General features: G+C 39.8%; 1 protein-coding gene across 4 annotated transcripts in view; it reads left to right on the top strand.

Moving 5' to 3' along the window:
- The window catches only part of LOC126285354 (phenoloxidase 2-like), a 92,521-nt gene that overhangs the window by 44,602 nt on the left and 29,571 nt on the right, over positions 1-18,348 (top strand). For all 4 annotated transcript variants that reach the window (XM_049984674.1, XM_049984672.1, XM_049984673.1 and 1 more), the window contains one exon: positions 13,267-13,490. In XM_049984674.1, the coding sequence (XP_049840631.1) occupies positions 13,267-13,490 (224 nt within the window). The remainder of the gene's footprint in view (positions 1-13,266; positions 13,491-18,348) is intronic.

Raw genomic sequence — 18,348 nt, forward strand, 5'->3', positions numbered from 1 at the left:
GAATTTATATACAGGCTTCAATTTGGTTGTAATAACTCGGAGAAAAATATTTAATATCATAAATGGAACACAGGCAAATTATCTGTTGTGCAATTACTGATTCAGTCCCTCATACCATCAAAGGATAACTATTATATTTTCATAAAGAGCAATCTCACTGAAAATAAGCAATACATAAAGCACTTAAATCTCTTTGACGGTACATGCTGTGTCACCATGGGACCCAAGCCCTTTGCAGAACTACTTCACTTTCTGTGCTGAAAGTCTTTCTCCTATTCCCATGGGATGGTCCTCCTAGTGGCAGTTATGCTTTGAACTTGTTAGTGTTCTAGACACTTATTTTCTGGCCTTCAACTTATTATTCATGGTTTTATGGTCTTTTGAGATTGACGGGCTGCTACTCCTCTGAATAATACAGAAAAGGGGTCATTCAGGGCAGGTCACCCAGTGCAGTGTATACACCACCTTTGTTCCTTTCTCTCACTGCTATATTCTATCCTGCTATGATACTATGGCCAAAATTCAGGATGGTAGTCACTCATTTGTGGGTAGGTGGGGTGGGGAGGAGGGATGGTGTGGGTAGGTGGGGTGGGGGGAGGAGGTATGGGCTTGTGAAAGTACATGCATGGTGGTGTAGTGCTCTGACCATGCAGGGATTGCACTGCTGGTGCCAGAGCTAGAAACACCTCATCCAAGCCAAAGAGTATGTGCCCGTTGTGACTGGGGCACAGAGACTCATGGCCACTGTTCATTGGCCAGGTAACTATAGCTATAGCTATAGCTGGGTGGTGTCCACGGGAAGAGCCCATTCGGAATGCCTGGTACTGTGGCGGAAGATTTTCACATAAAAGGACTTAGTTTCTGCTACTGGTGGCCACATAGCCCCCAACGGTCTCTTCTGAAGCAAAGATATACTACAATGCTGAGAGGCAAGACAACAGCTAGCACTTACTTCAGGGGTCAAATTATAGTGATATGTCAATTATGAGAGTGTTTCTTTTGAACTCTTGTCAGATGACACTTTCCCACAGCTACAAGGTCTTTCATAGCCACTGACCTTCAGTTTTCACTTTACAGCTATTGCAAACTGAGTTCAGTGGGAAGTGGCTAGATACACATTCTAGTGGCCACTTGCCAGTGGGAATCTGTCTCCAAACTCAGATAATGGTTGAAAGAAGACCATGAAGGCAGATGGTGATTCAGAGGGCATATTGGTTGCTGTACAATTGACGAGCTATTTTTGAACGACGTTACCGTTTTCAGGGAATGGTCCACTTTTCAGTTTCTGACTTGGCTTCCATACCTGAAAGACATATGAACAAAATCCAATCCCTTCATTAAATATTTTGAAATGACTTAGAGGAAAAGCACAGAGAGCTGGCAGATCCCTCCTAGGGTACTTGTTTGATCATGTTTAGATTAGGGCAGCATTCTCTTCGGATCAGTCCTTACTTCCTATATGAAAATGTTAGATGCTGTCCACCATGAGGTCATTGGAATATTGACTGGGTCCTTCTGGACCAGCCCAGTGCAGACTGCACTCTAGATTTGGCTACATATCCTTCTGGCTTGGCAGGCACTGACAATCTCAGCATCACCTCAATCACAGGCATTTAGTGCCATAGTCCAGCCAAATTCTGAATATCTCTTATGGGAATGGCCCCATATGAGCAAGCCACTCCGGATATGTGCCGCTGGCAGTCGAGGCTCTGTATCTGACTTCAACTTTTGATTACATTTTTACAACATTTTTTTGTGTTTAAAGTATGTACCACAATTGTATCACTGTCTACACTGATGGATCCGAGCAAGTGAATGTCCTCAATTGATCCACTGTTTTCCCTGACAGTTAAAAAAGTAAATCTTCTGTAATAATTTGCAAATTATGAAGTAGGGTTACGTGGCATTACAGGTGATTCAGACATCATAGTACAAGGTTTCTTTTGTGTTCACTCTTAAGCACTAAAAGTGCTTCACCAAACGTATCCAGTAGACCAGTTGATTCAATGCATCTAAGCTCCCTACAGTGGCTCCAACACAGTGGTAAAAAGTTGATCTTGTGTGGGCTACTGATCAAGCAGCGATATTGGGAAATATGGCCAACAGAGCGGCCAATGTAGCATGTCAAGATGGAGTTGGCAATTAATGTCCCATCCTGTTGCGTGCAGTCTTCTCATTTTCTGAAAGCTGCATCATGCATTAAGACTAAATGGTTGAAGGTGACAGAACTGCAGTTGTTCAAATCAACCACACAGGCATGGTGGGCTTCATGTCAGTTTTCGCACTGGAAGGAGGTTCTGCTTACCAGGCTGTGCTTTGGATATAGCACGTGGCTTCCTCTTTTGGTGGGAGGATCAACCACACTGAGGTTTGTGGTGTACCACTTTCAGTTCACCGTATTTTGACAGTGTGTCTTAATTTCTGATGTGATGGCTGCCCTCAGTCTCGCTGATATCGATTCCAGTGTTAGAAATGTGGTGACATCCTATGAATTCAGACCTCATCTCTAAATTGGTGGGGAAGGAGGCACACTTTAATATATTAGAAACATGCTCTGCATGTTTGGACAGCCTTAATCTGAACCTATGCCTTCTCAACAGGACACTGATCACCCTGATGTTGGGTGCCCCTCACCTAAAATAACCACCACACCCACAGCCCTGGTAGTGGAGTAATGTTGGTGCTGCTTCCCCCACATCCTCTTTCGGAGTTCACTCCCTATCCTTAAGGGATGTCAGTCCCCAACCACAGCAGAAGTAATGCCATCCTCCAATATCCCTTATCAAGAAGGTGTCCTTCAGGATGCTTCCTCTTAAAGACTAAGCTGACCTGCAACTGGATGTCAGCCAGTCAGTGGCTGATAGCCATAGGATGCTTATGGGCACCAGTGTCCTGAAAATGTACATGGTATCTCTGTTACTGGTGATGTCTACATCCAGATGCCTTGGAAAATATTTCCATTTTCAGCATACTTCGGCCTTTCCATGTGAGAATTATCAGCCTTTGTTTAGTGTCCTCAAACAGAAGGTGTAGAGAATTCATTTACAGTCTAATACATGTCACCTGGAATCTTAGTTTTTCATTCAGTGAGTTCGAATTCCTCAGTGCCCCAGCTTTGTGCCCTGAAAAGACTCCAGGACCATGCTAAAACACTTGGCAGTAGATTACCAACATCACATACTTGACATTTTCAACCATATCTGCACTGAAGGCAAGTTCTCATCTCAATAGTGAGAGGATGTGATAGTCTAGTACTGAAACTGGTTAACTCCCCTTGAGATTGACAGCTGTCACTCGGTTAGCCTCACTAATATTCTCTTAAAGTTGCTCAAACATATGCGAGACAATAACTGTGTTGATACAGTGAGCCTCGGGATCTTTCCACTTCATCTGTGGGTGGTTTTTGCCAAGGCCGCACTAATACTGACCATTTGATCTGCCTGGAGTCTGCTATTGTCAGCTTTTGCCCACTGTCAACACACTGTGATGGTCTTCAACTTGTGTAGTGCTCGTGACACCACACATCACCACATACTCATTACTCTCCATGAATGGGGTCTCTTGACCCAGCTCCACAATTGTCTGGAGCAGTTTCTCACCCTACTTCTTGTGTTCAGAGTGGTGCCCCCACAGTACTTGCTGTGTAAAAGTTACTCCAATTATTTTCTGGGTGGGCCTACTGTCCCACAGTCACATTGCAGATCCATACACAGTCCTTGATACACTTCCACAAGTAATAACTTATCTGAAACCTCAAGATCAAGCAGACCCGGCAAAATATCACTCCAGAACATGCCTACCAACAATATACAAAATATTAACTTCAGATATTACACAGAAATTGACACATAACACAGAACAAAATTATAAATGAAGAACAAAAAGGTTGCTGCAAAGGAGCACGAGGATGTAAAGAGCAACTGATAATAGATGCAGAGGTGACATATCAAGCTAAAACTAAACAAAGGTCGCTACACTAAGCATACATTGATTATCGAAAAGCTTTAGATAGAGTACCCCACTCATTGTTACTACAAATATTGGAAATATACAAAGTAGATCCTAAATTGATAGTGTTCCTAAACACAGTAATAAAAAATTGGAAAACCACCATTGATATCCAAACAAATTCAAATATCACATTACAGCCAATAAAGATTAAGTGTGGAATATACCAAGGAGAGTCATTAAGTCCATTCTGATTCTGCCTTGCTCTGAACCCACTATCCAACATTCTAAATAATACAAATTAAAGATATAAATAAAATAGAAACTTCCACATGGGAAAAATATATTAAAAACAAAGATTCCAAGACTTACCAAGCGGGAAAGCGCCGGCAAACAGGCACATGAACAAAACACACAAACACACACACAGAATTACTAGCTTTCGCAACCGATGGTTGCTTCTTCAGGAAGGAGAGGGAAAGACGAAAGGATGTGGGTTTTAAGGGAGAGGGTAAGGAGTCATTCCAATCCCGGGAGCGGAAAGACTTCCCTTAGGGGAAAAAATGGACCTATTTATGGGTCGCTTAGAGGAAGCCTTCTTGGTTACCCAGGCCTGCCAACCCAAAGTTTGGTACAGATTTATTGATGACATCTTCATGATCTGGACTCACAGTGAAGAACTACTCCAGAATTTCCTCTCCAACCTCAACTCCTTTGGTTCCATCAGATTCACCTGGTCCTACTCCAAATCCCATGCCACTTTCCTAGACGTTGACCTCCATCTGTCCAATGGCCAGCTTCACACATCCGTCCACATCAAACCCACCAACAAGCAACAGTACCTCCATTATGACAGCTGCCACCCATTCCATATCAAACGGTCCCTTCCCTACAGCCTAGGCCTTCGTGGCAAACGAATCTGCTCCAGTCCTGAATCCCTCGACCATTACACCAACAACCTGAAAACAGCTTTCGCATCCCGCAACTACCCTCCCAATCTGGTACAGAAGCAGATAACCAGAGCCACTTCCTCATCCCCTCAAACCCAGAACCTCTCAAAGAACCCCAAAAGTGCCCCACTTCCGACAGAATACTTCCCGGGACTGGATCAGACCTTCAATGTGGCTCTCCAGCAGGGAAACGACTTCCTAAAATCCTGCCCCGAAATGAGATCCATCCTTCATGAAATCCTCCCCACTCCACCAAGAGTCTCTTTCTGCCGTCCACCTAACCTTCGTAACCTCTTGGTTCATCCCTATGGAATCCCCAAACCACCTTCCCTACCCTCTGGCTCCTACCCTTGCAACCGCCCCCGGTGTAAAACCTGTCCTATGCACCCTCCCACCACCACCTACTCCAGTCCTGTAACCCGGAAGGTGTACACGATCAAAGGGAGAGCCACGTGTGAAAGCACCCACGTGATTTACCAACTGACCTGCCAGCACTGTGACGCTTTCTATGTGGGAATGACCAGCAACAAACTGTCCATTCGCATGAATGGACACAGGCACACAGTGTTTGTTGGTAATGAGGATCACCCTGTGGCTAAACATGCCTTGGTGCACGGCCAGCACATCTTGGCACAGTGTTACACCGTCTGAGTTATCTGGATACTTCCCACCAACACCAACCTATCCGAACTCCGGAGATGGGAACTCGCCCTTCAGTATATCCTCTCTTCTCGATATCCGCCAGGCCTCAACCTCCGCTAATTTCAAGTTGCCGCCGCTCATACCTCACCTGTCTTTCAACAACTTCTTTGCCTCTGTACTTTCGCCTCGACTGACATCTCTGCCCTTACTCTTTGCCTTTAAATATGTGCGTGTGCGTGTACACCTGTCCATTTTTTCCCCTAAGGGAAGTCTTTCCGCTCCCGGGATTGGAATGACTCCTTACCCTCTCCCTTAAAACCCACATCCTTTCGTCTTTCCCTCTCCTTCCTGAAGAAGCAACCATCGGTTGCGAAAGCTAGTAATTCTGTGTGTGTGTTTGTGTGTTTTGTTCATGTGCCTGTTTGCCGGCGCTTTCCCGCTTGGTAAGTCTTGGAATCTTTGTTTTTAATATAAATTATAGATATATTACTGGAACATACCACCACAAAATCATTTGCTATACATCGGAAAACTACTAGCAGCAACAAATTAACAACTCAACCAATTACTAAATATAACAGAAGAATTCAGCAATAATATAAATATGGCTTTTGGAACAGACAAATGTAAGAAAAATAGCATAGTCAAGGCAAAACACACTAAACAAGATTACATATTGGATAACCACAGCAACTGCATAGAAGCGATTGAAAAAACAGATGTCTATTAATATCTAGGATACAGACAAAAAATAGAAATAGATAATACAAACATTAAAAAACGAAAACAAAAATAAACAAAGACGAACCTAAGTACTGTAAACAGAATTGACAGCAAGAAAAAAGACAAACTGTAAATGCCTATGTTATACCAATACTGACCTACTCATTTGGAGTAGTGAAATGGAGTAACACAGACCTAGAAGCACTCAATACACTTACATGATAGCAATGCCACAAATACAAAATACATCACATACATTCAGCATCAGAAAGATTCACATTAAGCAGGAAGGAAGGAAGAAGGGGATTTATAGACATAAAAAACCTACATTGACAGGTAGACAATTTAAGAAAATTCATCATAGAATGAGCAGAAACTAGCAAAAACACAAAGCAATCACTCATATGAATACATCGGCTACACAGTTGCAATTTCATAACTACTTCTACAACCCTTTGTATCACATATCAACAGATACAAAGAAAGTAAATTGGAAAAAGAAAACACTACATGGCAAGCACCCGTATCATCTAACACAGTCACACATCCAACACATGGCTAAGAAAAAGCAGTATATACAGTGAGACGGAATGATTCATGATTCCAATACAGGAGCAAACAATAAACACCAGATATTACAGTAAGCATATTATTAAAGATCCCAGATAAATGCAGGCTTTGCAAACAACAAATAGACAGTAGATCACATCACAAGCAGATGTACAATACTAGCAAATACAGAATGCCCCAGAAGACATGACGATGTAGCAAAAATAATACATCAACAACTTGCCATACAACATAGACTAACAAAACACGTTTCCACAGACAAGTATGCACCACAAAATGTACTAGAGAATGATGAATACAAAGTATACTGGAACAGAACTATAACAGATAAAATAAAAACACCACTACATAACAAACATGACATCATACTCCCTTATAAAACGGAGAAATTAACACAACTAATCGAAATATCCACACCCAATAGAACAAATATACAGGAGGAAAAAATGGAAAAATACATCCAACTGGCTGAGGAAGTCAGACACGTGATATCAGGATAAAATTGACATTATACCAATTATACTATCAACTACAGGAGTCACACCACACAATATCCACCAGTACACCAAAGCAATACAGCTACATCCAAACACATATATATAAACTACAGAAATCTGTAATTATTGATACACGTTCAATTACCCGAAAGTTCCTAAATGCAATGTAACATATACCATACAGTTTAAAGGAAGTCGCAATTGATCAAGGTCTGCGTCGCTTTCCATTTTCATCAGACATAACGTCTGAGGAAAGAAAAAAATAATTCTAGCTCAGACTTCAACCACTGGTGTTCACTTCAATGTTTGAAATGCCATAGTGAATGAAATGCTAACAGTGCTGTGAGAAAATTAAATGTGTTACTAAAGAATGTGCTGATCATGGTTTTTGACAAGGAATAAGGTTTTTGTGTAATGATTTGTTGGTCAGATCATAATACACTAACTAGCTTTGAATGAGAGTGGACAGAGGTGGTCATTAAAGATAAACACCTTAATGTGTGAATAAAGATTCACTGAAGTACAAATTCCTCTGGGAACATGTAGAAGAACGATTGATTTTTAACAAGTGAATTGAGGCACCCTCCCAAGAGTAGAGTCCCCTTAGAGGCATAAAATAATTGTGTAATGAAATATCAGGAAATTATGGGCACTTCTTTAATGAACTTACCATGAACCATGGACCTTGCCGTTGGTGAGGAGGCTTGCATGCCTCAGCAATACAGATCGCTGTACCGTAGGTACAACCACAATGGAGGGGTATCTGTTGAGAGGCTAGACGAACGTGTGGTTCCTGAAGAGGGGCAGCAGCCTTCTCAGTAGTTGCAAGGGCAACAGTCTCGATGATTGACTGATCTGGCCTTGTAACAATAACAAAAACGGCCTTGCTGTGCTGGTACTGCGAACAGCTGAAAGCAAGGGGAATCGATGGCCGTAATTTTTCCCGAGGGCATGCAGCTATACTGTATGATTAAATGATGATGGCGTCCTCTTGGGTAAAATAGTAGCCCATTCGGATCTCCGGGCGGGGACTACTCAAGAGGATGTCGTTATCAGGAGAAAGAAAACTGGTGTTCTACGGATCGGAGTGTGGAATGCCAGATCCCTTAATCAGGCAGGTAGGTTAGAAAATTTAAAAAGTGAAATGGGTAGGTTAAAGTTACATATAGTGGGAAATAGTGAAGTTCGGTGGCAGGAGGAACCTGACTTTTGGTCAGGTGACTACAGGGTTATAAACACAAAATCAAATAGGGGTAATGCAGGAGTAGGTTTAATAATGAATAGGAAAATAGGAATGCGGGTAAGCTACTACAAACAGCATAGTGAACGCAATATTGTGGCCAAGATAGATACGAAGCCCACACCTACTACAGTAGTACAAGTTTATATGCCAACTAGCTCTGCAGATGACGAAGAAATTGAAGAAATGTACGATGAAATAAAAGAAATTATTCAGATAGTGGAGGGAGACGAAAATTTAATAGTAATGGGTGACTGGAATTCGAGTGTAGGAAAAGGGAGAGAAGGAAACATAATAGGTGAATATGGACTGGGACAAAGAAATGAAAGAGGAAGCCGCCTGGTAGAATTTTGCACAGAGCACAACTTAATCATAGCTAACACTTGGTTTAAGAATCGTGAAAGAAGGTTGTACACATGGAAGAACCCTGTAGATGCTAAAAGGTACCAGATAGATTATATAATGGTAAGACAGAGATTTAGGAACCAGGTTTTAAATTGTAAGACATTTCCAGGGGCAGATATAGACTCTGACCACAATCTATTGGTTATGACCTGTAGATTAAAACTGAAGAAACTGCAAAAAGGTGGGAATTTAAGGAGATGGGACCTGGATAAACTGAAAGAACCAGAGGTTGTACAGAGTTTCAGGGAAAGCATAAGGGAGCAATTGACAGGAATGGGGGAAAGAAATACGGTGGAAGAAGAATGGGTAGCTTTGAGGGATGAAGTAGTTAAGGCAGCAGAGGATCAAGTAGGTAAAAAGACGAGGGCTAGTAGAAATCCTTGGGTAACAGAAGAAATATTGAATTTAATTGATGAAAGGAGAAGATATAAAAATGCAGTAAATGAAGCAGGCAAAAAGAAATACAAACGTCTCAAAAATGAGATCGACAGGAAGTGCAAAATGGCTAAGCAGGGATGGCTAGAGGACAAATGTAAGGATATAGAGGCTTATCTCACTAGGGGTAAGATAGATACTGCCTACGGGGATATGAGAACCACTTGTATGAACATAAAGAGCTCAGATGGAAACTTAGTTCTAAGCAAAGAAGGAAAAGCAGAAAGGTGGAAGGAGTATATAGAGGGTCTATACAAGAGTGATGTACTTGAGGACAATATTATGGAAATGGAAGAGGATGTAGATGAAGATGAAATGGGAGATATGATATTGCGTGAAGAATTTGACAGAGCACTGAAAGATCTGAGTCGAAATAAGGCCCCCGGAGTAGACAACATTCCATTGGAACTACTGACGGCCTTGGGAGAGCCGGCCCTGCCAAAACTCTACCATCTGGAGTGCAAGATGTATGAAACAGGCGAAATACTGACTTCAAGAATAGTATAATAATTCCAATCCCAAAGAAAGCAGGTATTTACAGATGTGAAAATTGCCGAACTATCAGATTAATAAGTAACGACTGCAAAATATTAAAACGAATTCTTCACAGACGAATGGAAAAACTAGTAGAAGCCGACCTCGGGGAAGATCAGTGTAGATTCCATAGAAACGCTGGAACATGTGAGGCAATACTGACCTTATGACTTATCTTAGAAGAAAGATTAAGGAAAGGCAAACCTACGTTTCTAGCATTTGTAGACATCGAGAAAGCTTTTGACAGTGTTGACTGGAATACTCTTTGTCAAATTCTAAAGGTGGCAGGGGTAAAATACAGGGAGCGAAAGGCTGTTTACAATTTGTATAGAAACCAGATGGCAGTCATAAGAGTCGAGGGGCATGAAAGGGAAGTAGTGGTTGGGAAAGGAGTGAGACAGGGTTGTAGCCTCTCCCCGATGTTATTCAATCTGTATATTGAGCAAGCAGTAAAGGAAACAAAAGAAAATTTCGGCGTAGGTATTACAATCCATAGAGAAGAAATAAAAACTTTGAGGTTCACCGATGACATTGTAATTCTGTCAGAGACAGCAAAGGACTTGGAAGAGCAGTTGAACGGAATGGACAGTGTCTTGAAAGGAGGATATAAGATGAACATGAACAAAAGCAAAACGAGGATAATGGTATGTAGTCGAATTAAGTCGGGTGATGCTGAGGGAATTTGATTAGGAAATGAGACACGTAAAGTGGTAAAGGAGTTTTGCTATTTGGGGAGCAAAATAACTGACGATGGTCGAAGTAGAGAGGATATAAAATGTAGCCTGGCAATGGCAAGGAAAGCGTTTCTGAAGAAGAGAAATTTGTTAACATCGAGTATAGATTTAAGTGTAAGGAAGACATTTCTGAAAGTATTTGTATGGAGTGTAGCCATGTATGGAAGTGAAACATGGACGATAAATAGTATGGACAAGAAGAGAATAAATGCTTTCGAAATATGGTGCTACAGAAGAACGCTGAAGATTAGATGGGTAGATCACATAACTAATAAGGTATTGAATAGGATTGGGGAGAAGAGGAGCTTGTGGCACAACTTGACCAGAAGAAGGGATCGGTTGGGAGGACATGTTCTGAGGCATCAAGGGATCACCAATTTAGTATTGGAGGGCAGTGTGGAGGGTAAAAATCGTAGAGGGAGACCAAGAGATGAATACACTAAGCAGATTCAGAAGGATGTAGGTTGCAGTAGGTACTGGGAGGTGAAGCAGCTTGCACAGGATAGAGTAGCATGGAGAGCTGCATCAAACCAGTCTCAGGACTGAAGACAACAACAACAACAAGGGGATTAGAGGTGAACTGTTAATGATATCGGCCATGATGTTACTTAGTGTAATTTGTGACTGTGTCCACTTAAATTTGATAAATGTTCAGAGTAGAGTATATGGAAACAGTAACTAAGAAAAAGTAGATTTTACAATTGTATTTGATCACCTTTTTGGAATCTACAGTAACATGCTGCTGCTCTGATCTCCTAAGTTTGGTGGTGCTGGTGGTGGTGCTGATGGTGGTATCATCTTGGCTGACATTTTGTCATTAGTGTGCTGACTGGTCTGACATGGTCTACCATAAATCCCTCTCCAGCACCTCTCTCTCTCTCTCTCTCTCTCTCTCTCTCTCTCTCTCTCTCTCTCTCTCTCTCTCTCTCCAGTAACATGGAAGTTATCCCCTAATGTCTTAACAGATTTCATATCATCCTATCTCTTATCAGTATTCTAGAGATATTCCTTTCCTCTGATTCTAAGCAGGACCACCTCATTCCACATCCTGTCTGTTTTCATTTGTCTGTAGCACCACATCTTAGCACTTCAGTTCTCTGCTCCAGTTTTCCCCACAGTCAAGGTTCCTCTACCATACAACACTGTGCTCCAAACTTAAATTCACAGAAATTTATTCCACAAATTGAGGCCAGTGTTTGATACTGGTAGACTTCTCTTGGCCAGAAATGACCTCCATCCCAGTCCTAGTCTTTTGATCTTCTTGCTCAGTCTCTCATGGGTTAATTTGCTGACTATAGCAGAACTCCTTAACTTAATCTACTGCATGGACCCTCCCTCTCTCCCCCCCCCCCCCCCCCCCCCCCCAAACAATCCAGGTGTAAAGTTTCTTGCTGTTCTCATTTCTGCTACTTCTTGTTACTTCAGTCTCCTAGATTCTCTCACTACATATTCTGCGCTCATCAAACTGTTCATTCCATTGAGCACATCCCATAAATCTTCATTCATAGAAAACAGCGAAGGCTACAGTGTATCTTACCATTGATACCCTTTCACCTTAATCTTTAATTCGACTCTTGAACCTTTCCTTTACTTCAGTGATTCAACAGCAAGGGGAAAAAAATGAATCCCTGGCTTACACCTGAATAGCCGACAGAGCACTTCATTCTCAAGTAAATGAACCTGCTAATTTCTTAACCCTGGGTTCTCTAGTAATGAGGAAAAGATACATTAGATAGTGGGTACAGTGAGAGAATTTCCCAGTACTAGTCACAGAAAACTATGTTAACAAGTTGTTCTTTGGTTTGATATATACTGTGATAAAGTCAGTGGTGCAGGAGAGTAATGGGGAGTCACAACATAGTGCTGAAGATTTATAATAAATGGTCCACTTGCGATGCAGACGTACCTCATTTTGATATGCACAATTAGCAAGAATTCTGCAATATCCACACAGAAAACAATTTTTAAATGTTGCATAATATTCTGTGATAGTTCACTTTAAAGCTGTTGAAAGCAATTTAATGATAGATTGCTACCAGCAATATAGATGTTCAGTTGCAGACAGGCACAATGAAAAGTAAACAAATTTTAAATTCTGTGTCCATCTCCTGTAGACGTGAGTAGCAGTCTAGCTATTTCAAAACTTTGTTTCATGGGTCCACAAATGCAAAAAAACCATGCTCTGCCAGAGATGTAAATCATATTAAACAATTACTTCCAGTCAATAACTGAGAAATAGTCAAACATCTATTGCCTCGGCCAAGTACAGTGCATTTTTAAATGTTGATGTGTCAGATATTTATAATAGCCATAGGAGACAAAATGGGGAATTTAACATGTGACATAAGTGAAGAGAACATATTGAGGGTTTATTGTTGTGAAATAAGACATACAAAAATAGTCAGCTTAAATTTGGCTTCATGAAGAGCATCAACCAAAAATAGTTTTCTGAAGCACTTAAAGATTTAAATAATGCATTTTGACCCAAAGTGAAATGTCCTGAGAAATCTGAATCTAGATTAGAAACACAACTGTAACTTAATAGTGTGTTTTAGTTACATATTAATTTGTTAACTTTTTCATTTCAGGAATGCGGACATATGAAGATTTTCTTTCCTTGTCAGTCTATTGTCGTGATCGTATAAATCCATACATGTACACTTATGCATTGTCAATTGCAATGCTTCATCGTTCAGATACACATGAACTTCCTCTGCCACCTCTAACAGAAGTGTTTCCAGACAAGTATATGGATGGTGCAGTTTTTTCACAAGCTCGTCAGGAAGCAAATGTTGTCAGCAGTGAGAACAGGGTAAGAAAATAAGTAAATTAGTATTGTCACCATCTTATGTAACTATCATTCACTGAAAATGTAACACACAACCTTCTTGTATAGTACACAAAACAACTTGCTTGGCTCCACAACCCAAACAGTACCAAGTTAAAGTACTGAGTTAAAAGAACAAAAAAAGTAGGGGAAATGAAATAAGGTATTCGAAAAATTGGTGTCTGGTTTGCTCTTCTGTATTGTATAAATAACAAATCAAAAATGTATATGAACGTCACTATCATTTATTTCCTTGGTTGAAGAGCTTCAAAATTATTATTGAACAAACTTAAATATAAATCTTAAAAATCCCAATTCACGCAATACTTACATGATACGCACATAAACAAAAGTGAGTTTCTATGCACCACATGTCAGCTCTGGTGATAGACTTCCCTTTGTGTATGTTGTTCCATCCAGGAATTCACATTTTTACAAATGTGTTGGTTAATCAATTACATTAAACAAAATATCTCTGCATTCCGATATGGAACAAAGTAAAACAGAATCAACAGACTGAACTCGTAAAATCAGTTGGCCTTTAATTTGACCTTTCTCTTGATGCAAACACACAATATTTTTCATTTATTGCTATTCGAAATTGGAGTATTGTCCCAGTATATAATATTGACCTAAGATAATTAAAATCAAGATAGATCCTGAGAAAATAAATGCTAAAGAAATTAAGCAGTTTATTTGAAACTGCAGTTACAATTAACAAGACAATTCGTATTGTGCAACAGTCTCCATATCTACAAAAAAAGTGAATACTACAAAAGCTAACATTTTATCTTAAATATGTTACAAAGGATATTTAAAAAGTGATTCATAATGAGAAATCACTGAAAATGACATCCTTAAAGGTTATGGGCCTGTTAAATAGTTAGAGCAACATTTACAGAAAGGAACACATACCATGTGATAGTAATAACTCAAGAGGGACTAAAATCCAGAGCATCAATATTCTATGAATTAGGTTACTTAGTAGCAAAAAAATATTGCAGGCAATACTGTAAAGATGATATGGAAATTTTATTATCCTAGTAAAAACATGGCAGTTAATTTCTTGAGCACATGACCAATAGTCAGAATGAGGTGTTGGGCTCCCCATTGATGAGCTCAGTGAAGCATAAAGCGATAGGGTTGTCATCAAAATGGTGCTGTAGTAATGTTTATGGATACCCAGTAGTGTAGTTGGCCAGACCAGTGCTAATGGCTTAACTGTATGTGGTGATTACATTACAAATAGATTCAGATAGTATAGTAAACTTGAAACTCATTAATGTATTAAAAATTCAATGAGTTCTAGCCAACCCTGTGGAGTCATTGATCATTGCTGTCCTGCTGTGAAGTAAAAAAGATACTGCCAGAATGGAAATAATCAGAAGTAGAAAAACCTGCCAAGTTGGATTAAGTTAAGGCAGATTCAGAGATATAAACCTGCTTTATACTCTGGACATTTTTAACAAGAAATGCAAACAGGCAACGGTCACTTTTAAAACTGAAATTGCTAACTACAGGAACTAAATACTTACAGAACACTCTGATAAGTAAAGCATCATGGGAGCTAACTAAAGCACTACATAAGTCCCAAGGAGATGAACATAACACCTCACAGTGACAGGGTACACATCATGCTGATGCAGTCAATCATGGTCTCTACACTATACCTTTATCATGCATTTTCTAGTTTTCATGGTGTAATGACTGCTCCATTAAATAGTGCAATTGCGGCCATGTAAATTCTGTTGCTTGTAAAAAAAAAAAAGAGCTTCAGAGGGAGACAAAAGACAAATGCTCAAGCTCACTCCTAGTTTTATACTAGGCACTGTCACATTGCCACAATACTTGCAGTTAGCTACAGAAGGGCTGGAGACATTGATCGGCAGCAAAATAGTAATATATGGAGAACTCGGTCATTCCACACTTGGATATGGTTGGGGGGAGAGATCAAGATAGAGATAGAGATGTTTGTGCAAATAGCTGCCACCATCCTTCCCAGAGGAAGAGTGTTCCCACAAATTTGGTTCAGAGTGCACATCATTGCTGATGAGAGCAGTCTTCCGGATGAACTTCTGCACTTCAGTTTTCTGAGCCAATTGGTATTTTCCATAGCGGATACATATGGCATTATGGATAAAATGAAAGGTGAACGGACAGAGTTAAATCTGTGGCTTTCTTGCAGTATGCGGGATGCCTATCGTCAGAAAGAGAACAGATTCTCAGTAAGCATGGACCAAGTGGTATTTCATCCTCCACTGAAGACAGAAGCACTCCTGGCTTGTATCAAATGTTCTTGATTCTCTGGAAGGCTGGAGTTTGAGATTCTCTGCAGATGTGGCCTTTTGTACATCAGACAGAGAAACTGGGTCTGTGAAAGATGTGTAGAACACTGTAGGTACACCTGGCTTTTCAGCTATTGTGGCAGAACAGTGTAAATACACTGGTCATTATATGTTGTACAAATAAATCAACATTTTAGCACCAACTTTCTTCTTGGCGCTCAGTGGTGACGGGGAAAATTAAAATTTGCTTAATGAAGAATTGAATTAATAGTGATAGCGGCTTCAGTTCGGATAAATCAAGGAATCCAGCACTTTCTGCAAATGTACAAAGGCATTTCACAAGTACAGCTTGCAGTGATACATAAACATCCCAGATACTGTACAGCCATAGCTAGCAGCTATTCCTTTACTGTATGTAGTATGCAGGGCTGTGAAATGTGTTCATACCCTTCATTTCGTAAACACAAGGTGACGACTTCAAAACCATGAAGACCACCACCACCACACCCTCAGTACTTCCACTGCGTTGCCACAGGGTATTCATTGCTAGAAATGACAAAATTCTGGTCATTGACTGTCCACAGGTGTCTCTCTTTATAGCACCTAAAGTAATGCGTTGCATTGCTTGACCGTTGTACCACATTCCTTTTAACTTTGCGAGTACAATCTTGTTAACTGCAGCAGCAATATAGACCTTGAATGATTCTTCTGTTTATTTCATGACATTTTTACAACCCTTAGCAATGCTAGATGTCACCTGTCCCTGTACATAAGGCCTGCTTGGTCTTGGTTTAGCTATGGTTGTTCCTTTGAATTTACACTTCACAATCTCATCACCAGGTGACTTGGGCAGTTTTAGAAGGGCTGAAATATCCCTGTTAGATTTATGTGGGTGACACCAAATGGTTAGCCTGTGTTCGAAGTCGCTAAGCTCACTTGACTGACACATTCTGATGTTAGTGTTTCTGCTGACAATAATACTCATTGCCTTCTTTTGTACTAGAAAGTCAGCGTCTCATGATCTTCAGTGGTCAATTAGACAATGTGTAGGGGTGTCTGAATAATGATTATAATTATAAGCATCCATCATTATAAAATTCAAATTTACCAGTAAATCTATAATAAAAGATGAACCTCGTGACTCAATCCTTTGTACACTGCTTTTATGATTGCATTAAAAAAAATCTTAAAGGAAATAAAAAAAATTGCACATGGCTTTTTCACAGAATATTCTCATGAAATTAATGAAAAACAAACAAAATTGAAACTGACAAATCCAAGCCCCTGCTTCAGTGGTTTGGTTTAACAAATTACCAAAGGCCCTAAGAAAATGTAAGTGGAATGACGTTAAAAATTTGGTGTTACCTTTTCTAATATAACACGTTCTAATAGGAAGTTGTTGAATTTTAAGACACTGATTGTGATAATGGAACAGTATGTCAGCTGTAAAGTAATGGATAATTTAGATATGACTAAAAATTGTGTATTACATAATTCGTAAATGAAATTACTGCAATACCTTAATTTTTTGTTTGCAAAATCAGTTGTCATAACTCTGTGAAGAAATTTTATTTAAATCTTTAGTCGTCAAACAAGGTAGCGAAGTCTGTAAGAGGCTGTCACGTCAATTTTAATAAATGACTATCATAAGATAAAAAGTTAATTCCATATTAACTTAGCATCCCTGCCTAATGAATCGAGCAGAGACTTTACTCTGCCACAAATGTCCCTGATCAGTTCTCCACATATACAAAATAAAGTTAATGTTTGGTGAGATGAGTGTAACAAACATCAAAATTTATCCTGATTGCTACTCCTACAAAACTTTCAAAGCATATTGTGAGTTAACAAGTATTTCTCTCTCATTTAAATATAGGGCCGAAAGAGGCAGCTTTCCTGTAGTCCAGGAACCTCTCGTCATCTCGTGGTGAATCTGAGCTCTTTGTGGCAAAGTCCACATGCAGTTACTGTGATGAATGGGGCCAGACTAATCAAAGTGCTGTAGTGTGAAAATGAGACAGACCCTACATCACAGGGAAACCCAAGGTAGCATAGCAGTGTTAAATATTGCGGACCTGAGATCGGCCATAAACGGAAAAATTCATGAAAACTACTAAATTCTGTTGTAATTCAGCAAATTAAGCCACACTTATTTTATTCTACCATCCTTCATAAATTTTCATGGTGATCCCAATAAAACTTGAATATTAATCATATCTATAATAGTTTAGGTTTTATTGTTAAAATGAAATTAACATCTTTTCTAAAAGACCTGAATGCTAAAATCTGAAAGCTTTGGTTGATCTTAACTATCGACATTTCATATAGAAGCGTGTCATTAGCATGACAAATATTGTAAATATCAACTCTAACTTTGTCTAAAAGATATAGTAAATTTAAATTATCATTACTTTCAGTTAAGCATATCATTTCACCCACACAACACATTGAATGCCAGCATGACACCTTACTGAATCATTAGGTAACAGAATATTTGTTGTAACGTTTAGTGCATAAGTTACTTTTGTTCTTTATCAGAAAGCACATGCATTCAAGAC

This window comes from Schistocerca gregaria, chromosome 8, assembly GCF_023897955.1.
Source record: "Schistocerca gregaria isolate iqSchGreg1 chromosome 8, iqSchGreg1.2, whole genome shotgun sequence".
NCBI classification, from domain to species: domain Eukaryota; kingdom Metazoa; phylum Arthropoda; class Insecta; order Orthoptera; family Acrididae; genus Schistocerca; species Schistocerca gregaria.